The following is an 18884-nucleotide window of genomic DNA, read 5'->3' as shown; positions in this document are numbered from 1 at the left end:
ACTGCTCGGGGCTTATTGCTTAATTAGAAATATTTCAGTAGGAGAATATGTAAGGGCAAAAAAGGAAATTGTACTCATCAATAAGAGGTTTTTTGAAAGAGGTTATGCCAATACTGTTGTAAACAAAGGCTGCACAGAAGGTAACTTAAGAGACCGGCACCTAAAACCCAGAACTGCAAGCAGTGATGACAACATGAATACATCCGTGCAACCTGAATTTAGAAGTCCAGAGAGCCTCCATAACAAGACTGTGTGTTTATCAGGATAGTATGGAAACGACAGTGCAGTATTTGGTAATTGCTTTATTGAGAATCAAGATCGGGACGATATAAACATGGGAGTCTGGGATTCACTCTGAATCCACGGTTTAAAATAAACATTTTTAATACGTTTAAAAAATGTGCAGAACACGTAATAGTAGTACACGGACTGTGGTATTTCACATTGCATGAGACATCCCTCGCCCACCGTCTCAACCCTGTTATTGAGTCTCCTCAGTGCCCTAGCCTTCCATAGCTCTTTTCTGCATTGTCCCCCTCTACCAGACTTTGGAAGCCATCCCACCCACCAGATCCTCAACACCCCCCGCACCTCCTCGGTGTGCCTCTCTCAGATAGCATCTTGCCCTTTGCCCCATATTTGATTGTTTATAGACATCCCCTTTCTCTGTATACTCTGTATTCTGTGTTCTAGCTCACAGCAGTATTCCATTCCTTCTTGCAAGGTGGCCCTCACCATCCCGCTGCCAAATCCCTTTTTCGCCACCATCAGCTTCATTTTGATCAGGCATTGTTCCTTGCTTGAGAAGCCTATATCGACCCAAACATGTAGCAGGCATAGTTTTGGCCAGTCTGGCAGTAGCCTTCCCAAGACCCCCCAAATCGTTTCTCTTGACAGCTCTCCAGTAGTGATTTATCCTGGGGCATTCCCAGATGGTATGCAGGAAAATACCCTCCCCGTCCCACACCGCAGACAGTTTGGTTCCTCTGCTTTCCCCATACCGTACAGACTAGTCCTGGTGTAGTAGGCCCTATGAATTATTTTGAATTCGATGAGCCTCATTCTACTAGATAAACTTCCATCACTCCCATGTCTCTTTCCCAATTACCTCTCAATTTTTGCAGGGTTGACATGGAAAAGTTGTTTATCGCCCGATACAATGTAGTGGCCGGTTTTCCAGAGATCCTCCCCTCCATAAGGTTGGACCCCCAACGGGGAGCATTCAGGGATGTCCCACTCCTCCCTACCTTTGTGTCTCATTGCGTGTTAACCGTATGTATGTGAAGCAATTGTTTTTTTTTCGTGCCGCCCATGGGTGTCCGCCAACTGTTTAAAGGGGACTAGAGCTTTTGCACAATGATATGCTTCATCTTCTGAATACCTGCCGCAACCCATTTAGCTTGGTAACCAATCTCCAACTCTGGGGGATCCTGATTGACCCAGGTAGGAGCCTCCATCGTCGCAACCTCGCTCCACCCCATCTTCCTAAGCACTGCCGACCATGCTGGTGGCAGTAGGGAGATGCTCTGGGGTGCCGGTATAGCATTAGAGCCGAAGGGAGGCCTCCCATCATCTGCCTTTCCAATTGAATATGTGTAGCCCCCCCCCTCTCCTTATAAAGCCACTCATTTACCGCCATCAATTGGGAGCCCAGTAATATTTCCTGACATCGGGGTATATTGTCATCCTCCCTTAGCCTAGCCATGCCAATATTCTCCCACACTGGTCTCCCATCTCGTAGAGCCTGGCCTTGTTATCCCATTGTGACATTCTGGCCTCATCCCTCGCTACGGAGCAGAGCGGGGTTGTGCATCTAAGTAATTCCCTTTAACTCTCCTCTGTTGTGTGTTCTGCATGCACCTCTGCCCTTACCACCTCATCTTCCTTCTCTGCCATCTGGGATCGCCTCTCACGGCTATGGTGCCCCAACACCACTGATCCCTCCCCCCACAAAAACGTTTTGTATGCCTCCCACAACATCACTCGGCTCTCTACTGAATCCTCATTATACTAATGCTACTCCTCTGATGCCTTTATTATACACTCCACTATCCCCTGATTGCTGAGGTTGTAAGCATTCAATCTCCATCACCCGGCCTGCCTACTGCCTTTCCCGTCCATTGAGATAATGAAGGGGGCGTGATCCGAGATCCCCCTATGCAAGAAAAGGGCCCTTGTTACCCTGTCGATCGTGGCTGGCATCAAGAGGTAGTTGATCCTCGAGAAGGAATTATGTGCATTGGAATAAAAGGAGTACCCCTTGGTCATAGGATGTAAGGTGTCCCTCAGTCCAAACACATCCAAGAGTGTGTATAATTTTGTGTGCGGTCTACCTAGCCCCCATTGTATGACGATCTATCCTGCTCTGGTCTAACAGTGTCATTGCAGCCCCACCATCTCCCCCCTCGTCCCCCTCAATTACCGGTTGGAAAGGGTCTCGGGGAGCCCCCGGGTCAATGTGTGGATGCTCCTATTCTGTGCTCCGTGTGTACTTTAACCCATTCATCTCCTCCCCAACCAAACCACCCCTCCCCGCACTCACCCCCCAACCTGTATTATCTGTCGTCCCTTCTGAAACAAAGTATGAACCAACCACAACTTGCAGAAGACCCCATAGGTGCACGCTAAGGGGGCTTTGGGGGTGTCTTGGGACAAAACCTTGCTCTGGTTCAGCCATAAAAAGTATGCTCTAGCATACCATGTCGGGCTCGGAGACCTCAGCACGCTCGTTGCTCAATAGTTTTCCCACATCTAATTGTAGTGCATATTTAAGGCGGCCTCCACCACTCGGGGTATCCTTGGGTCTACCTCCCGTTCCCTCCACCAGGTGACCCTCCCAGCCAGTCTAAAGCCTCTGTCGGATCTGTAAAATCAGTGTCCCTTTGGGGCCCAGCAAGATCGCTGGGAATAGCATGATGTACTCTGTGCATTGCAACGTCCTCTTACTGCATAAAAGGAGTGTCGCTCTTTGGACGGCCTTGGTGAAGTCTGGGATTACCACCACTTTTCCTCTGTTCAGCTGGATGGGACCAATTATTCAGGCAGCCTGTAGGATAATGTCCCAGTCTCTATAATTGAGCAGTTTGGCAATAACTTGTCTTGGCGTGTCCCATTAGGTCCCATCCACTCCTTACTAGCCCTTTAAGAAGAGTTCCATGGAGGGGCCCTTGCTTTTTTCTGGTTGGCCCAGAAGGCTTATGTTTGGTGGGCACGCCCTTCTGCATCTTCCACCCCTCGATTCCAGGAATTTGTTTGTTTTTGAGCTCGGATATGTCCTTGACGGGGCCCATCATGTTTGTCGGAGATCTTATGCTCTGCTTAAGAGGCCCACATCTTTGCCAGTGGCATCTATCTTCTACTCCAGTGCAGATTTGGATTCACGTATGGTCTACTGAATATCCTGGGCTAAAGGGGTTGTCTGGCCCTTTTACTGGGTCACTGCTTTACTCTTCCCTCCTTCTGTTGCCCCCCCCCCCCGCCCATGGGTGAAACCGTGAAGGCGTCCATCTTTGCCTGTAGGCTTGACTTCCTTTTTTTCTCCTTTGCTATGTCTCACCACTTTGCTTTGGAGCAGCCTTGTGCATCACCTAGGTTGCCAAGGCGGTTTTGACCATGCTGTCAGTTTCTAGGTTTTGTTGTGTTGAGCCTCCTCTTCTAGGCACACTTCCTCAGGCCCCCACCTCAATCACGGCCCGAGATAGAGAAAGGTGAGAGGGGACATCCACCCTGCTCTGTCTGTTGCCAGTTAGGAGGCAGCTACCCCCAACTTCTCTCCAGATCTTCTCTCCACTCTCAGACATCCCCTTATGATTGGGACCGGGGTCGGTTCCTGCTTCTCCTGCCTCTCATCCACCCGCCTGCCTGGCGGTCTCCAACTACATCCACTGTCCTCAGGCCTCTGCGCCATTTCACGGTTGCCAATCGTGCTCCCTGCGTGTTACCAGGCTGCACGCAGTGCTGGCCCAGGGCCTCCCTGCTGCCGACCCCCTCCAGTCAGCGTTGCAGGTTCGCCCTGCAGTATCCAGTCCAGCCTCTCTACTGCCAGTCACACCTGGCCGACCTGTGTGCCACAGTCCGTTGCTGGCAGGCTTTAACAGTCACAGACTTTAGCTTTACACACTGCTCCAACCAGCTGCCACCTCATTTGCCTCTGAGCCGCTGCGCACTCCTAAACAGTGCCATCTTGCCCCACGCGGCAGCCAGTTTCATTGGCCTCCTGCTCTGCAAATATTCTGTTACACCACCATCCGCAGGGCTCACTCCCTTACCCCAGTGGTCTGATGTTCTTCCCTACCTTAATTTATTTTTTCGTAGTTTGGGGGCTCCAGGCAGACCCGCTTCTGTCTGGCCGGAGCAGAGCGAGACGGAGACAGAGCTACTTCACGCTGCGCTACAGAATCCCCTGAATCCACATTCTTAATGTTTGCATGGGAAGAAGCCCGGGAAGTTTTGAATCTGGTAATCTTTCCTGATTGAGTGGCGTCCAAATGGTTCACGGTCTGATTGGTTGCTGGATTTTTCTCTTGCTTTCAGGATCTTTATTTGAATAGGGGAATCTGCGTCTTTCCTTTGTGAAATCCTAGGACTTGTCCTAAAGTAGTTGGAAGGAGGTTTCACCTAAGGAAGACAAAGGCTATGCTCTTAACCTCTAACATCCAATAACAAAGTGCTGTTGAATCCTATGCGCCAGTCCTCACTTCACGAGCAAAGGGATCGACAACAGTGCTCCTATCTCTTTACTCAGTGGGCACAGTCAGGTGACTCACCTCAGGACTATGCATGACATTGAAATAACACAGGTTTACCTTCTGTCTGGGACCAGACTCTTTTGCAAAGTCCGGGACGTAGGCAGTGTCTAAGACCTACCACTGCTCCAGCATCATTTAAATGCTCTTGAACTGCTGGGCCTTCGCCTGCAATGCTGTTTCAGCCGATGCTGCAATCTCGATATCGGAAATGTCTACAAAGACGCTGCCTCCTGGTTCACCTTTCTTGCATAGTGACCTCATTTAGGGTACCTTCTCCAGCCTCCTTTGCCAGGGGTTCCTGCATGCACACCCTTTTACCTCATGCACTGAACTGTGACTTTGACAGCTCCTCTTCACCATAAGCAGAGTCTTGCCAGCTGCCTTTGTTATAAAGACTAGCACTGCACTCATAGGACGACAAGCTGAGCACAACTAAATGTGCTCACTCTGCCAACAGCTCGACTGCTCCTTTTCACTATAGCCATGGACATTCTTGGTTTTAGCCTGTTGGTCAACGTTAGGATTATGTCAAGTTCTAAATTCCTGATCTAAATGCACTGCAAACTGGACCCTAAGGTACCTTTCTGAACATCGTGAGTTTTGAGGAAAAAAATGCTCGCAAGGCTGTGCAGTAGGGAATCCTTCCATCGCTGAGTAGTAGTTTGCTTTTCTTTCTTTCCCACAGAACACAAGTGCTCAGACTATACTACTTTCCAACGATCACAAGGATCTACTGTGATGAGTCTTTTTATTTTCCTGTACTGATTGTCTTCTTTATGCAGTACTAGAGGGGTATGTGTTTGATATGATATGCTTCCTGGATTGCTTGCTAGGCTGCCCTGCAGTAAATCTCTCCATGTCCAAATTCTAACTGGCTCGCTTTCCTCGCTATAGATATCCTCGCGGATAGCTCGGGATGTAAAATTTGCCATTGACCACTAGCTAGTTTCTACAGTTAAAAACGGAACACTGTCCCATATACCATTTTATTGTAACACCGGTCATACTTTGCTTTAAATGCAATACCAAATTGCACTTTTTGTTGTAAAAATCAGTTTTGAAATCTGAGTAGCATTATTATCATGTCTAATTTAACTATTACTATTTTGTGCTTATTTTTTGAGCTTTTACGAGTCTAGATTGAGCTGCATTGCAATTTCATAACTAAAACATCAAATGAAATGTATAATTTGCTTAAGTTACTTTTGTATTTAGGGAAGTGGTTGGTGTCCTTAAACCCTTGCTTTTTTTATAGTATAGTGACGAAGTATGCTTCGAAGGAAATGTTTCTTTGTATGTTAATTTAGCGATGTTGTACCTCTACCATGTATGAAAATAATCATACAGAGAATCGAGAGGTGCCAACCTCTTTTAATTCCAATCTTTATATTTATTTCTGAAGCTAAGAGATCAAAAAGCTAAATTTATATTTTGAAACTGTAGTGAATTGGAGGGCCATTAATAATGCCCCGAGGGGCTGCATCTAGCCTGAGGGCCATATATTGTGCAGCACTGCACTACACCTTCTTGAAAAAACTATCTCGAATTGTCACAGCCTCACAAATTCTAGCCAATCGTCAAACTCACACATTTGATGATGATGATGAGTCAAGTGTATTTATTAGCAGATTTATTGGATAGTTGCAGGAAGGTGGAGTTAGCTGACAGGTGATGCAACTAAAGGGGTCTTCTAGATGTTCTGCCAGTCTGCCGGGGGCTCCTTTCGCTCTAGCCCAGCTTTCTCCGACACTCAAGGTCAGATGTTTGGCTTTCACTTTCCAGCACTTACTTTGTCACATTCACTTCATCAGACATTTACTTTTGCATTGCAGGGGGAGATCCCCATATTCTTTCCCCATGATCCCAAACTTAACCTTACGCTATACCAGAGGTGTTGCTAGGTCTGGAAAAGACCCGGGGCTATGCTGATGTTAGAACTATTGGGACTGGGGGCTAGCTAGCCTTTTGGCTGTAGCTCCTGAGATTCTATCCGGGGCTACAACCAAAAGACCAGGGGCTATAGCCCCCTTAGCCCCCCCCCTAGCAACGCCTCTGCGCTATACCTAACCACATCCATTATCTTAACAATGTGAAGATGCAGACAAAGTAAATGTCTGGCGAAGTGAATGTATGACTAGGTGTATGAGGCCAAGTTAAGGGGGTAAAGGGGGGGGGGGGGAATACGGCAAGGCAGGGTACAACATTTCAAGGTGTGAGCTACTAGCCACACTAGTCATTCGCTCCCATTTCTGAACCAACTCACTGCATGATAAGAAGAGGAGCTGCACACCAATCTTCAACAATAGCGTATAGGTGTAGCTCTAGCACCAACCATAAAAGGTTGGCAAATACAAACGTTTTGGATGTTACCATATGATTGTGGAGGCAGTGTGTCCTACTTCTTTATAGTTATCAAATGGATATTAATCCGGTAAGATACCTCAGCGAGTTAAGGGCTTGCATCCGACATGGGGGGGTATCCTACATGTCACAAGTTCAGATATTGGCAAGGACGACTCTGTCCTATGTCCTTCCAAGGTCAAAAAAACAAGTCATATTAAATGAACACCTATTTTTAATGCACTCTGAAGTGGAGGGATCTGTAATGAACCGTTGTATGAAAATGTGATTATATATTTATTGATGCATATTTAAATCACAAGAAAAGTGCCCTAACGGTGTTTCCCAGTGTGCCACTAATGAAACCACATTCCACAATGTAGTGGTTGCAGATGTAACCTTTTTCCTAATACTTGGAGCCAAACTGCTCTTGGCTTGGACATGATAACCCTCAGCTCACAGTTGTTGGAAAAATGCTGCTTCAAATGCAAAAGTTGCAGTGGAAAAAAATAAGGTCGTGAAATCAATGTGCTTCATGTAATGTAATCTGTGGAATTTACAGGTCCGTATCACACATTACTTTGCAGGATTGTGTGTCTCTTTGGGGAGATACATCACTAAGTTTGAGACGTTTCGGTAAACCTTTAAGCAGTTTTTAGAAATAAAAATGCGTGCACTGTAAAATCATTGAAGTGCACCCTAACAGGGTGGTATCTGCTCTTTGGAAAACAATATTGTGAGTTAATTTTAAAACAGAGAACGTCACCCAAAATGCTTTGACCTTATTTGGTGTATTTTGTCCTTTCTACTGCCCCCCCACCCCTTTTCACAGGGTCTTCTCCTGTTCTCCATTGACTGTGTTCTCCATCTGGCTCTGGCTCTGGGGCACAGTCAGTATATGTGTGTTTCCCCGCAGATGGTCCATTCATTGCAGATGCATAAAAACCCTTTTAGCCCCGCCCCCTTTTTCTCTGCTTCAAATTCAAGTGTCTGTGATGGTCAACCTCGCGCTGGACTCAGTTTAACTTCTTTCTCATGACCGTTGCCAGATTATTGGAATCCACAAGGGTGGTTTCCTTCTGCGGCCCGCTGACCTGGTTTGATCTTGGAATGCATTTTGGTCAAGGTAGTTCTGAAAGAAACAAAAAGAACTTTGGCCAGAATGGAGGGATTCATGGTCCTGGGTAATCGAAAGTGGTACCACTTATATTCACAGCATTTTCAGGGGGTTTCAGGGACTGGAACCCTTACTAATCCCTCACCCCACCTGTGGGGTATGACTGGCTCTGTCCATTCTTCCCAGTAGGCCTCCTACTCCAGGCTGAGACGGGTCCCTGCACCCACCCAATAACACCCTAACACAGCAAGTCAAATTATTATTAAAAATAAAATGCAGATTTGTTCACTTTAATGTATAAATGCATTCCATATCAATTTTCAGTTAAAACGCACACAGCGATAATCTCCTATAATGAAATGGTTATTAACTCCATTTAATGTATTATCTTTGGTAGCTGAAGTTTTTTCAGAGACAAGGAAAACAATGACTGTTATGTTATTGAGATTTATACAGCACACCGCTGCCATTTTGATAGTCTCCAGGCATCCATGTTCATAGCCTCCAGGTCCTCCGGGTGATCTGAAAAGGAAGGATAGTTGGTGGCTCGAGGGGGTTAGTTAGTGGGAGGAGAAGGATGGTGCAAGAGAGCTTTTGCTGTGGTCTTGGTAGATTCAGTTCGGAACAAACTGTCACTGTGTGTTGGGTTTGCTTCTAAATGGTATTGGTTTAAGTGTTATTTTGGTGTGTGGGTCTATATGTGATTGTTTGGTGTGTCTGTGAAGTAACGCTGGAGGTTTGTCTTGGTTGAGCGAGATCACAGATACATTGTGGCATTTACTTGTGCTGTGGTGGGGAATGTGTGTTGTATTTACTGGTTGAGAGGTGAGTTTGTAGGAAAGGTGAAGTTTTTTTGTAGGGCTATATGGGTGGGGGTGGTGAGGTCTGTGCCTTCTTGTAAATTGCATTGTTTTGATTAAGCTGCATTCCTTATTTTGCGGTTTATCTTATGCTTTCCGTTTGTTCGGCTAGTTCATTTTGTTTTGGTTATACAATGGTTTGTGGTGCCTTTCCTATTTTTGTGGACAAGTTTTCTTCAGTAGTGCTTCCTGTCTGGTTAGGGAAGTTAAAGAACCATGGTTTTAGTTGTTTTCTGAGTTTTTGGTGTTCTTCTGTTAGACCCTTGGGGTAGTGAGTTCAAATGTTTTGCTGAGATTCAAGAGATCACTGATCTGCTATATTTTCAGTTTTGAGAATTGCTTTGGTTCGAAGAGTATATCATTACTTGATTTGAGGGTTTGTTTTGGTCAGTAGATGGGACAATTTTTCTTGTATAAATTCAGCTCCTTGGCTGTGTATTGCTTTGAAGTAAATCCTTTTTCTTTTCTTTTGTTTTACTGTTAACCATTGTAGGGTTCTTAGTGCTGGTTTGATGTGTTCTCCCTTGTTGAGTGTGAGGAGTAGTCTTGCCTCTGCGTTGTGTATTCACTGTAGTTTTTTGGTGAGGTAAAATGGCGTTTCAAGGTAGATACGGTTGGTGTACTCTATTCTTGACAAGACGAGGGAGATGATGATGTGAGTGTTCTGTGTGGGAAGGAAGAATGCTAGAATTCTGCTTAATTGTGCGTAAGTAGAAGAAGCATTTCCTTAAGCCTGCTGTTCCAGTTGACTGGCGGTTCCAGTGTTAGGTTGTTGTCCATTAATATTCCGAGATTTGTAACCGGGTTCCGGTTGGTTCCTCATTTGTCATATTCTAAGGAATATGACTGTTGGTCTGAAGGATTGTTTGGCGTGATCATGATTTTTGTTTTGTCTGGGTTGAGAGTAAGGCTTTTGGTGCTCATCCAATTTGTTTATTTGCGTGAGGCAATTGGCGTGGGTATGGTTGTTCTCCAGTAGTGTTGATTTTTATAGATCTGTGTTGCCTGTGTAGTTTTAGTGGGTAAGTCCCCGACTTTTCATGAGGTTTATGAATGGAGTAATGTAGATGTTGCAGAGTAGTGGGGAGAGGGATGAGCCTTGCGGGTCCGCACAGATTTGTGTGCATGGTGCTGACTTGAAGGGATCTAACCAGGTTATTACTGTTGTGAAGGAGTTTACTCATAGTAAGGCTGTGTTGTTAATGCCCATTTTTTGGTGTCTTTTGATGAGAGTTTCATGGTGGACTGTGTCGGAGGCTGGCGAATGATATAGTAGTATTAGCACTGAGGTGGTATTTGAGTCATTGTTAGTTTTTAGATAGTCCCAGTTGGATAGTAGTTCTGTTTCAGTTCCTCTCAGGTGTGTGAAATCTAAGTGCTCCTGGTCAAGTAGGTGATTGCTTTCTGCATGTTCAGGATTTGTTCGTATATGTAGGTTTCTGGGAGTTTTGCTGGGTAAGGAATGTTTGAGATAAGTCAGTAGCTGGTTTGGTCTTCCCGAGATCTCTTTGAGTAGTGGTTCAATGTATGTCGCTTTGCAGTACAACTTCTGCTGCCAGAGAATGGTTCATGAGGTTCCAGAAGATATTTGCAGGTGTCTCACAGGTGAGGATGATTTTGTAGATGTCTGGTTGACAAGGGTCTGATGGAGGTCATGCTTTGTTGCTTAATATTTCACTGGGTTAGTAAACATTTCTTTTAAGATTGCTAGGAAGTATTTTAGTCTTGTAGCTAGTTCAGGAGTTTGTGGTTGGTGGAATTGTTTTTTGTGTTCTTGGGCACACTGTTAATTACTTGCTGTATGTTTAGGATTTGGTTTTTGAAGTGGTTTGCAAGGTAGTCATACAGTTTTTGGGAAGGAGTGGGTGTGTTGCAGGCTGTCTGGTTTCTTAGTTTCTAGATGATGCAGAATAACCCTTTCTGGGTGTGGCTTGCTTTTGAGATGCATTTGTTGTAGTACCGTTTTTTTGTTTTACTTTGAGGCGTTTGGTTTTACATAGTGGAGTATGTCTCTGGTATTCACGTTTTTTATGTTGGACGTAGTATTTCCTCCATGCTTGTTCCAGTTTCCTGTTTGTTTTCTCTAGGGCACAGATTTCGGGTGCGATCCATCCCACCGTCACTCTTTTCTGAAGGGTTGAAAGGCTTTTCTGGTGTGATAGCATCTGGTGTTTCTTTGATCCATTTTTATAGCGTCTATTTGATCTATGTAAAGTCCCTTATAACGCGCCTGTACACAAGTGTTTCTAGGCACAACAAGACAAGGAAGGGTAGACGGAGGGAGAACTAAACAAATGATCTTACTAGGTCATTCAGATAGTGCGAGGGGAGAGATGTCGGGAAGGCGGGGGAAGTGCTGTGGCAGAAATGCGGTAAGTGGTGCTTCAATAAGTGCCGGGAGGCATAGGACTGTAGGGTTGCAGATACAGTCCCTAAGTGGGTGGGAGGCCCGAGGGCAGTGCAAGGGGCTACTGGTCGTGCACGAGCCTGGTGCCTGTGAGGTTCAGTAGGTGGCCAGGTAACCAGTTAGTGCAGCAGACAGGAGCATCAGCAGGGAAGGGAGAGAGAAAGCGGAAGCGAGCAGGAAAGTCTTGAGTTGCTTTGGGAACCTTAAGTGGTCCTGCTCAAGTTTGAGAGAGGCAGGGAGGCTGAATCAGAGGAAGGCTCCATCCTCTCTCTGCTTAGAGAAACGTCTGACCCTCACAGTTGAAGGTAGATGAGCGTAGGGCTCGAGAAGGAAGATGCTTATGAAGAGAGAGTTGGATGTAGTGTGGCCCCCGACCCCAGAAAGTCTTCTCGACAATGCAGAGGGTCTTGAACTTGATCCTTGCAGCCACTGGGAGCAAGTGGAGAGATCAGGGCTGGAGAGATACTATTCCTAGGCTTGAGGCCAAGGACAAATCTTTCAGTCCTGTTCTGGATTAGTTGCAAAGGGCGAAGAGTAGAGGCAGGCAGATTTAGAAAGAGGCTGTTGCAGTATTCCAGCCTAGAGTCAACCAGGGCTCTGGAGACTGTGAGCTTCTGCGGGAATGCGAGGAAAGGAAGAATACCTCTGCGGCAGTGCAGCTGGTAGTGTGACTTCTTAGAGAAGTCGGAGATGTGAGGAGAGAAGAATAGGGTGGAGTTGAAGATGACTCCAAGGTTCTTCGCCTCACAGAAAGGTGTGGATAGAGAGTACAGGGTGGGTGGCCAAGAGTGAAAGAGGGAAAGAGGGAGCAGGGGTGCCAATGAAAAGGATCTGTCTTATTGGCATTAAGGCAGAGATCGTTGGAGACACACCATTCCTGCATCGCGGATAGACGCGTATGAGCGAGAGAGCAAAGGAGGCTGAGGGCAGCCTGAAGGAGAGCGGAGTGTCATCCCCATATCTCTGAAAGTTAGAACAGAAGGTAGAGATGAGGTGGGCCAGAGGTGCCAAGTAATGGTTGAAGAGCCAGTGTGAGGGGGGGGGGCATCACATGTAGCGAGAGAGGTGGTAGAGAGAAAGGACCCAAGTTGCACCTGGGAGGGTCGATCAGAGAGAAAGGCGGTCAACCAGGGCAGGGCCTGACCCATGATGCCCAGGTTGTCACAGAGATGATTGATCAGGATGGAGTGGTTGACCGTATCGAAAGCAGAGGGATAGATCAAGGAAAAGGAGGACAGAAGGAAGGTTAGTGTCGAGATTAGAGAGCAAGTCTTCATAGTGTGGTCCAGAGAGCAGTTTCTGTGCTTCTGGCTGCTCTAAAATCAGACTGGTGGTCATGGAGACCACCAACAGAATCAGTGTGGATACTAAGCTGGGAGATGGCCAGCTTTTCCAGGAGTTTACACAGGAAAGGAGTGATGGAGATCGGGCGGTAGTTTTCCGGAAAGGAAGGATCAGCAGCGGGCTTCTTGAGGAGGGGGTGTACAAGGGAGTGCTTTTAGGGGGAAGGGAAGGTTCCGTTGGCAAGAGTAATTGCAGAAACTGTCCAAGGCTGGAGTGAGGGTGTCGGTGTGGTTCTTGATGGTTCTGGAGGAGCAGGGGTGCACCTGCTTTGAGATTTTCATAGATCAGGCTTGTCTAGAAACCTCTTGAGGAGTGAACACGGGGAAGGGGGAGAAAGGAGGAGGAGAGACGGCCGGAGAAGGGTTGGGAGTGGTAGAGGGAGAGGAAGAGGAGAGAGTGGGTAGGATGTCCTGCGTTTTACTGGTGAAGTGAGAAGCCAGTGCATTTCAAAGGGCCGGGAGATAAACAGGAGAGGTCGAGACTGCAGAAGGATTGGCCAGCTCGTTGCAGATTTTCTGATTGTATTTGTATTGTGCTTGGATCACAAAGGGTATTATAAGGTGCTCACTAGAGAATGTGCATTGGGAGTGCAGTTTTGACCAGATTTCTTTTGCTGAAGATTGTATCTAGGGTGTGCCCTGCTGAGTCGGTGGCTCCATTCACCATTTGCAGCAGTTGGATTGTGGCTAGTTGAGATATTTTCTTCTTCAAACCATGTTTTAAAGTCTCCTTATATGAGCTAATGGTCCTATTTTATGGCGGCGTTGGTTATGGCGTTTAAAAATGTCTGTGAAAGATGGTTTTATGTGGGCATTTTGAGAATATAAGCATTATGATAGAGCTGATACTCTAAGACAAGTAATAACATTGTCAAGTGTGCCCTACCATTTTAAAGTGGAGCCAGTGGTTGAAGTGGGGGGGGGCGTTTGGGAGCGGTGCTCCTTTTTTTAAAGTTTTACTGTTCCTATACTTTTTATTTTAACCAGAAACCCTTCCAGAATGGTTTAGTTTTAAAATAAAAGTGTAGGAGTTGAAACCTGCTCTTCAGTGCACTGCACTGAACATTCCCTTAAAAAGCAGGGTTGGTTGTTTGGGGGTTTGAATTGTAAGTGCGAGGGGGTGTGTGACGATGGGGTTTGTGGTGAGCGGGAGCAGGCAAGCAGGGAACATAGTTCATACACTTCGACCACTGGGTTGAACCTGTGAAAACGTAGGTTTAGTTAGCCTGTGAAGGACCAATGGAAGTCACTCGCCATTAAATAGAGAAAGCTGATTGATGTAGGTTGTAACCTTCATTCAATTCTTTATCCACAAGATAAGTGGTCGCCATAGGCAAATGGTAACGTCTAATATGAAAATAACAAACTTATCAATGTTAGAAGAAGCAAAAACAATTCTACCAAAACAGAATGCAGCACAAAAGTGCCCAAGAACAGCACAAAAGGCAGCATGGAAGGAATTAATAGAAGCTCTTAAAAGCAACATTTGACAACTCCTTCCCTAAACTAAACAGTTTCACTTGTTTATACAGAATAACTGGCAACGTTTTAGAGCTTTCACAATGAGGCAATTGTTCTGCCCATGGAGCAGCTGAATGGTACCAGGAAACCTCTAATAATCTTCAAAAGCTCTGGGAGTAGGTCAACTCTAGCCTTATCTAAAAGCGGTCCCCGGACAATATTTTCAATTAATTTTTGCATTGTGATTTGTAGGATTTCTCAAACTCTGGTTGGCTATACACCACATTTAAAAGTTATTCTGAAGGCCAAATCTGTTATTGATCTGTCACGCACATGCGTTTTAAATTTCTATGGAAGCTTTAATAGGAACCCAGCAATTGGGACAAACTTTTGCAGCTGCTTAGCAATCTGTATTACAGTTTCTAAGATCAATTTCTGGCAGAAAAATATGATTTTGCAAATGTTTTCTGAACATTGGCCAAAGTGAGGCCAAGTTGTTCTCAATCTAAAGCCATCCTTTTTATGTGTAACCAGGTCGTAAGTTTACGTCATCTGCACAGTGTGGCAGATAGGAATATGGTAGTCCTTTTATTGAAACGCGCCCTTGAGAACAAATAACCGAAATGAATAAAGCATTTTGGTAGCTCGGATATGATATTTTCGGAATTGGCCTTTTGTCAAAATCAAGATGCATAGTCTTTAAATAACTCCCTTTTGAAATTGATGTTTTTTAGTGCAGAAAATTACAAAATGTCAGTATGCTCTGGAAGTGTTCATTCTGGCGATTGAGTCATTCTAAAATAATCGTTTAAAACGTTACAATTATAAAATAAGTCACTTATTTGTTTATTTTAGTTTGGTAGTCTGCTTTGACAAGGTTAAGCCTTTTGTTTTCATGAATCACTCAGGGTAAATTACATTGATGCGTTTGAACCTTTACTCTGTCTTTAAATGTTGGTGATTAGTTTTGTTATATATGTTGACTTACATTTTTCCTGTTTAGGATGAATTCCGGAGATGGTTTTGTGCAAAGGTCCGTGTTCTTCTTCATCCAGGAAAAAATCCCTTTCAATGCCTTGAACCGGAAGTTAACAAGCTTTCAAATGGGCATGCTGTTCATTTACCAGAAGATCAGGGTGAAGAGAATGACGATATCTCGAAGAAACACCTACACGATCCATTGATGGAGGTAGAGGTGACCTTCTGCTACAACATTATGAATGCAAACCAAGTGTGCCCCTTTTGTTGCAATCTGATGTATAGTATCGCATTTTACCTACTGTGAACTTGCACGTTTAATATGTGTGTGCTTGCAAAAGTATGCATCGCGCACATTTAAATAAAGCCAAACGTTTCCGTCTACAGCGTCAGACTATACCCAGAGAAGAAAAACTTTACTTTGTCTTTAGCACCAACTTTGATAATTATCGGCTTCCTTTGTATGTGTGTATTTGTGTGTGTGAGCCAAACTGATTAAGATGATGCTATGCAATGACACGTTTTGTTTAAGATCAATGAACTGTGAGTGAAGATTAAAAGCTTCTAGCAGGTTAGGTCTCTCAGCCCCTCAAACACTGTCATAGCCGTCCAATGTCTCACTTACTTGAAGTCTGGCTTGTAGAGTACAAACGTCCTGGCAAACGTTTGCTTGCATTTAGAAACGTTTAGTTGTGTTCCACATAAAACACATCAGAAATGTACAATCTCTTGCTACCATAGAAGTTATTGCATTTTCTTTGCAGGTGATTAAACATTTCAATTGTTTGATTTGCAGATTCGCTATTTCACACACCACAGTGTGACATACTTCTGGAATGACATGGAAAAAACTTTTGATTTTTTAAGGTAAGCCAGTCCACTCATTTTTGACATCTTGTCACAGAATGATGCATAGTTAGGACACAGACATCCATAATTACTGTATTATAAAGAACTGGTGCTGGCATAATATAATTTACAGTTTACTGTTTTCGAAGCCAGATGTTGTCTTGGCTTAGTCCCCTTCTTCACATCCGGCTTCTTCATTTAAATCCTTGCCATTTAAACAAATGTAATTAATCAAGACTTTAGTCTTGAAAATGGATAAGGAATTTTAATGCATAACACTGTATAGTTCTCCAGCATGGGGTTTGCTATGGATTCACATGCTCATGAATATTCCCCGTCAGGCTGGGAATCCTCGGTAAAGAACAAATCATTTTCAGTTTTGTTTTTGAACTGTCTTTCTACTAATAACCAATCACTGATCTTTGGGTCATACTGCCCCCAACCGATGACTGCCCTCTACCTAAGCCCCTCCTCTGGCAGCCATCTTCACATTTTTACAGCACGTTCAAGTGTTGGGAGTCCTCGTGCTGTAGCTCTTGAGCTTTTACTGTGTATTGCGTTTTTTTTGAAGAGTTTACTCATATTTTTTGGTCAATCGAGCCTCAAGCTCCACCGATTCCACTTCTGATAAAACAGGGACCCATTTCGGAATTTTCTACGCCCCACAAGGGTGAATTTTTGTCGAGTTTTCATTTCTTGGAGGATTCCGGAAGAACTTTGAGACCTACTCCGCGTGGTCATGGCCCAGTACAAAAGAGACACGACGCCTGTTGGATCCAAGCTGTTCAGGATCTGCCCTGGATGTGGATTCCAGAATGTCTTCAAGGAAGATATGCACTTCCGGGGCCTCTACTGCTTTCACGACAACAAATCGCACGTGGAAAAGGACTGTGCGTTCTGTAAGAACATGTCCGTCCGGACAATGAAGGATCGTTGTACTCGGCTCGCCATCTGGCTGGAGGAGAAGAGCTCAGCAGCAGGTGAGAAGTCTGAGCGGTCTTCTAAGACCTTTAAGGGTGTGCCGGCGACGGGGGCCCAACAAAAGGCTAAGCACTGCGAGTCCGCGGGCACCGGGAGCGCCGTTGGTTCGAGCTCCTCGGCTGCCAGGCAGAGCGCAATGTCACTGATGCCATCATCCACGAGCCAATGCTCTGGCTCAGTGAAAAGGAAGTCAGAGAACCCGGGTAAGCTTCGGGAGAAGCCCCAGTCGATCCCGACTGAGACAGCCAAGGGGGAGCGAGGCGGTGCCCCTCCGCCCACGGTGAAGGCCTCGAAGGTCGTGAAGGCCCAAATTCAGCCGGCTAAGGCCTCGATTGAGGGAGTCTTGGCAGCCCTGGTGCAGCCTGCGGAGGCTACCCCAGTGGTGACGACCTCCGGGCCTAGAGTTTCCCTGCCACCTAGGAGGAAATCATCTTTCCAGCCTATCGAGAAGACCCCCGGGATGAGAAAGAGGGGGGCACGGTAGCCCTAACTGACACAGATACCACCTCCGAGGATAAGCTGGCTGGCGTCAAAAAGATCCTGGACAAGAAGTTAGAGGAGGCCAGAGCCTACGGGAGGGGTCCCGACGAGGCGGACGTAGAGAGCAACGGTGGGGCCGACGAGGAAACGTGGACCGTCGAGGAAGCGGAGGAACCTGTGCCCCAGCCTTCGCTCCCGTCGCAACCGATGCCACAAGACAATTCAGGAGCAATCTTGATAGCTTTGCAGAACCTGTGTATGGAGATAAAGACAAGGTTGCCCTTACCACCAGCGGACGATCCAGCGGCACCTGGACCGTCAGGGAGCCCACAAACAAGTGGAGGCGAGTCCATCCTCCTTCCTCCTTCACCCTTCCTTCCAGCCTTCACCCCCATCCCCTCCTCCTAGGGACGAGATGGGGACAGAGACAGAGACGGCGACGACAGGGACGGACGACGACAGAGGTGACGGGGCGGATATCCCATCACCCCCTGCCCGGGCCTCCACCCAAACCCCTGATGAAATTGGCTCCTTTCATGCCATGATCGCCAGGGCATCGGAGCTGTTCCAGCTATGCCCCGAAGACAGAAGGAAAGATTTCTCTACCAATGACAGGAGGCCAAGACCGTCCTCTCAGTCCCCTTACTGGACGACGTCTGGGACGAAGGACTGTCCCTTCTGAAGAACCCGTTCATGGCCCCGGCGAAGAGGGACTGGTACGAGAAGAAGTATCGGGTCCCAGACTACGCTGCTATGTGCCTCAGGGCACAGCCGTCCCTGGATTCGGTGGTCTCTGCGGCGGCCAAGAAGAAATCGGCAGGGGCGACGGCATCAACTTCCACTTCCCACCGGACGCCGAGGTGAAGAAGCTGGATGCCATGGGACGAGGGGTCAACTCGTCGGCAGCAACGACCATCATGGCAGTCAACGCCCTCACGATCGTGGTGTGCTAGGACGGGGAGCTGTGTTTCAAGATCGCTCCCATCCTGGACTTTCTCCCAGATGACAAGAGGGCAGAAGCCCTTGAAATCCTGCAGGAAGGTGAGGTGGCATCGGACCACGCCATCACGGTGGCCACAGACATTGGCGACACCGGCTTTCGCGGTTGGCTCAGAGCCATTGATTTCCGTCAGGACGTGCAGACCAGGGTACTGGACATGCCCTTCGACGGGAACAACCTGTTCGGCAAGGCAGTGGACGAGTCACTGCAGGCCATCAAGGCAGACTCCAAGACGGCCCGGGCCCTGGGTTCTCTCCATCAGTGACTGCCATCCTCAAGTCTCAAGGTGCCTCCAAAGGATTCAGAGGCAGTGCCTCATC

At 46.5% G+C, this 18884-nt stretch overlaps 1 protein-coding gene across 2 annotated transcripts in view; it reads left to right on the top strand.

Moving 5' to 3' along the window:
* The window catches only part of ATP13A3 (ATPase 13A3), a 1430808-nt gene that overhangs the window by 411171 nt on the left and 1000753 nt on the right, over positions 1-18884 (top strand). For both annotated transcript variants that reach the window (XM_069618570.1, XM_069618569.1), the window contains exons 4-5: positions 15280-15465; positions 16051-16121. In XM_069618570.1, the coding sequence (XP_069474671.1) occupies positions 15280-15465; positions 16051-16121 (257 nt within the window). The remainder of the gene's footprint in view (positions 1-15279; positions 15466-16050; positions 16122-18884) is intronic.

This window comes from Ambystoma mexicanum, chromosome 10 (genome assembly GCF_040938575.1).
Source record: "Ambystoma mexicanum isolate Mex_15411 chromosome 10, UKY_AmexF1_1, whole genome shotgun sequence".
In the NCBI taxonomy this organism is placed as follows: Eukaryota; Metazoa; Chordata; class Amphibia; order Caudata; family Ambystomatidae; genus Ambystoma; species Ambystoma mexicanum.
Note: the sequence above shows the minus strand (reverse complement) of the source record. Positions and strands in the feature narration are given on the sequence as shown.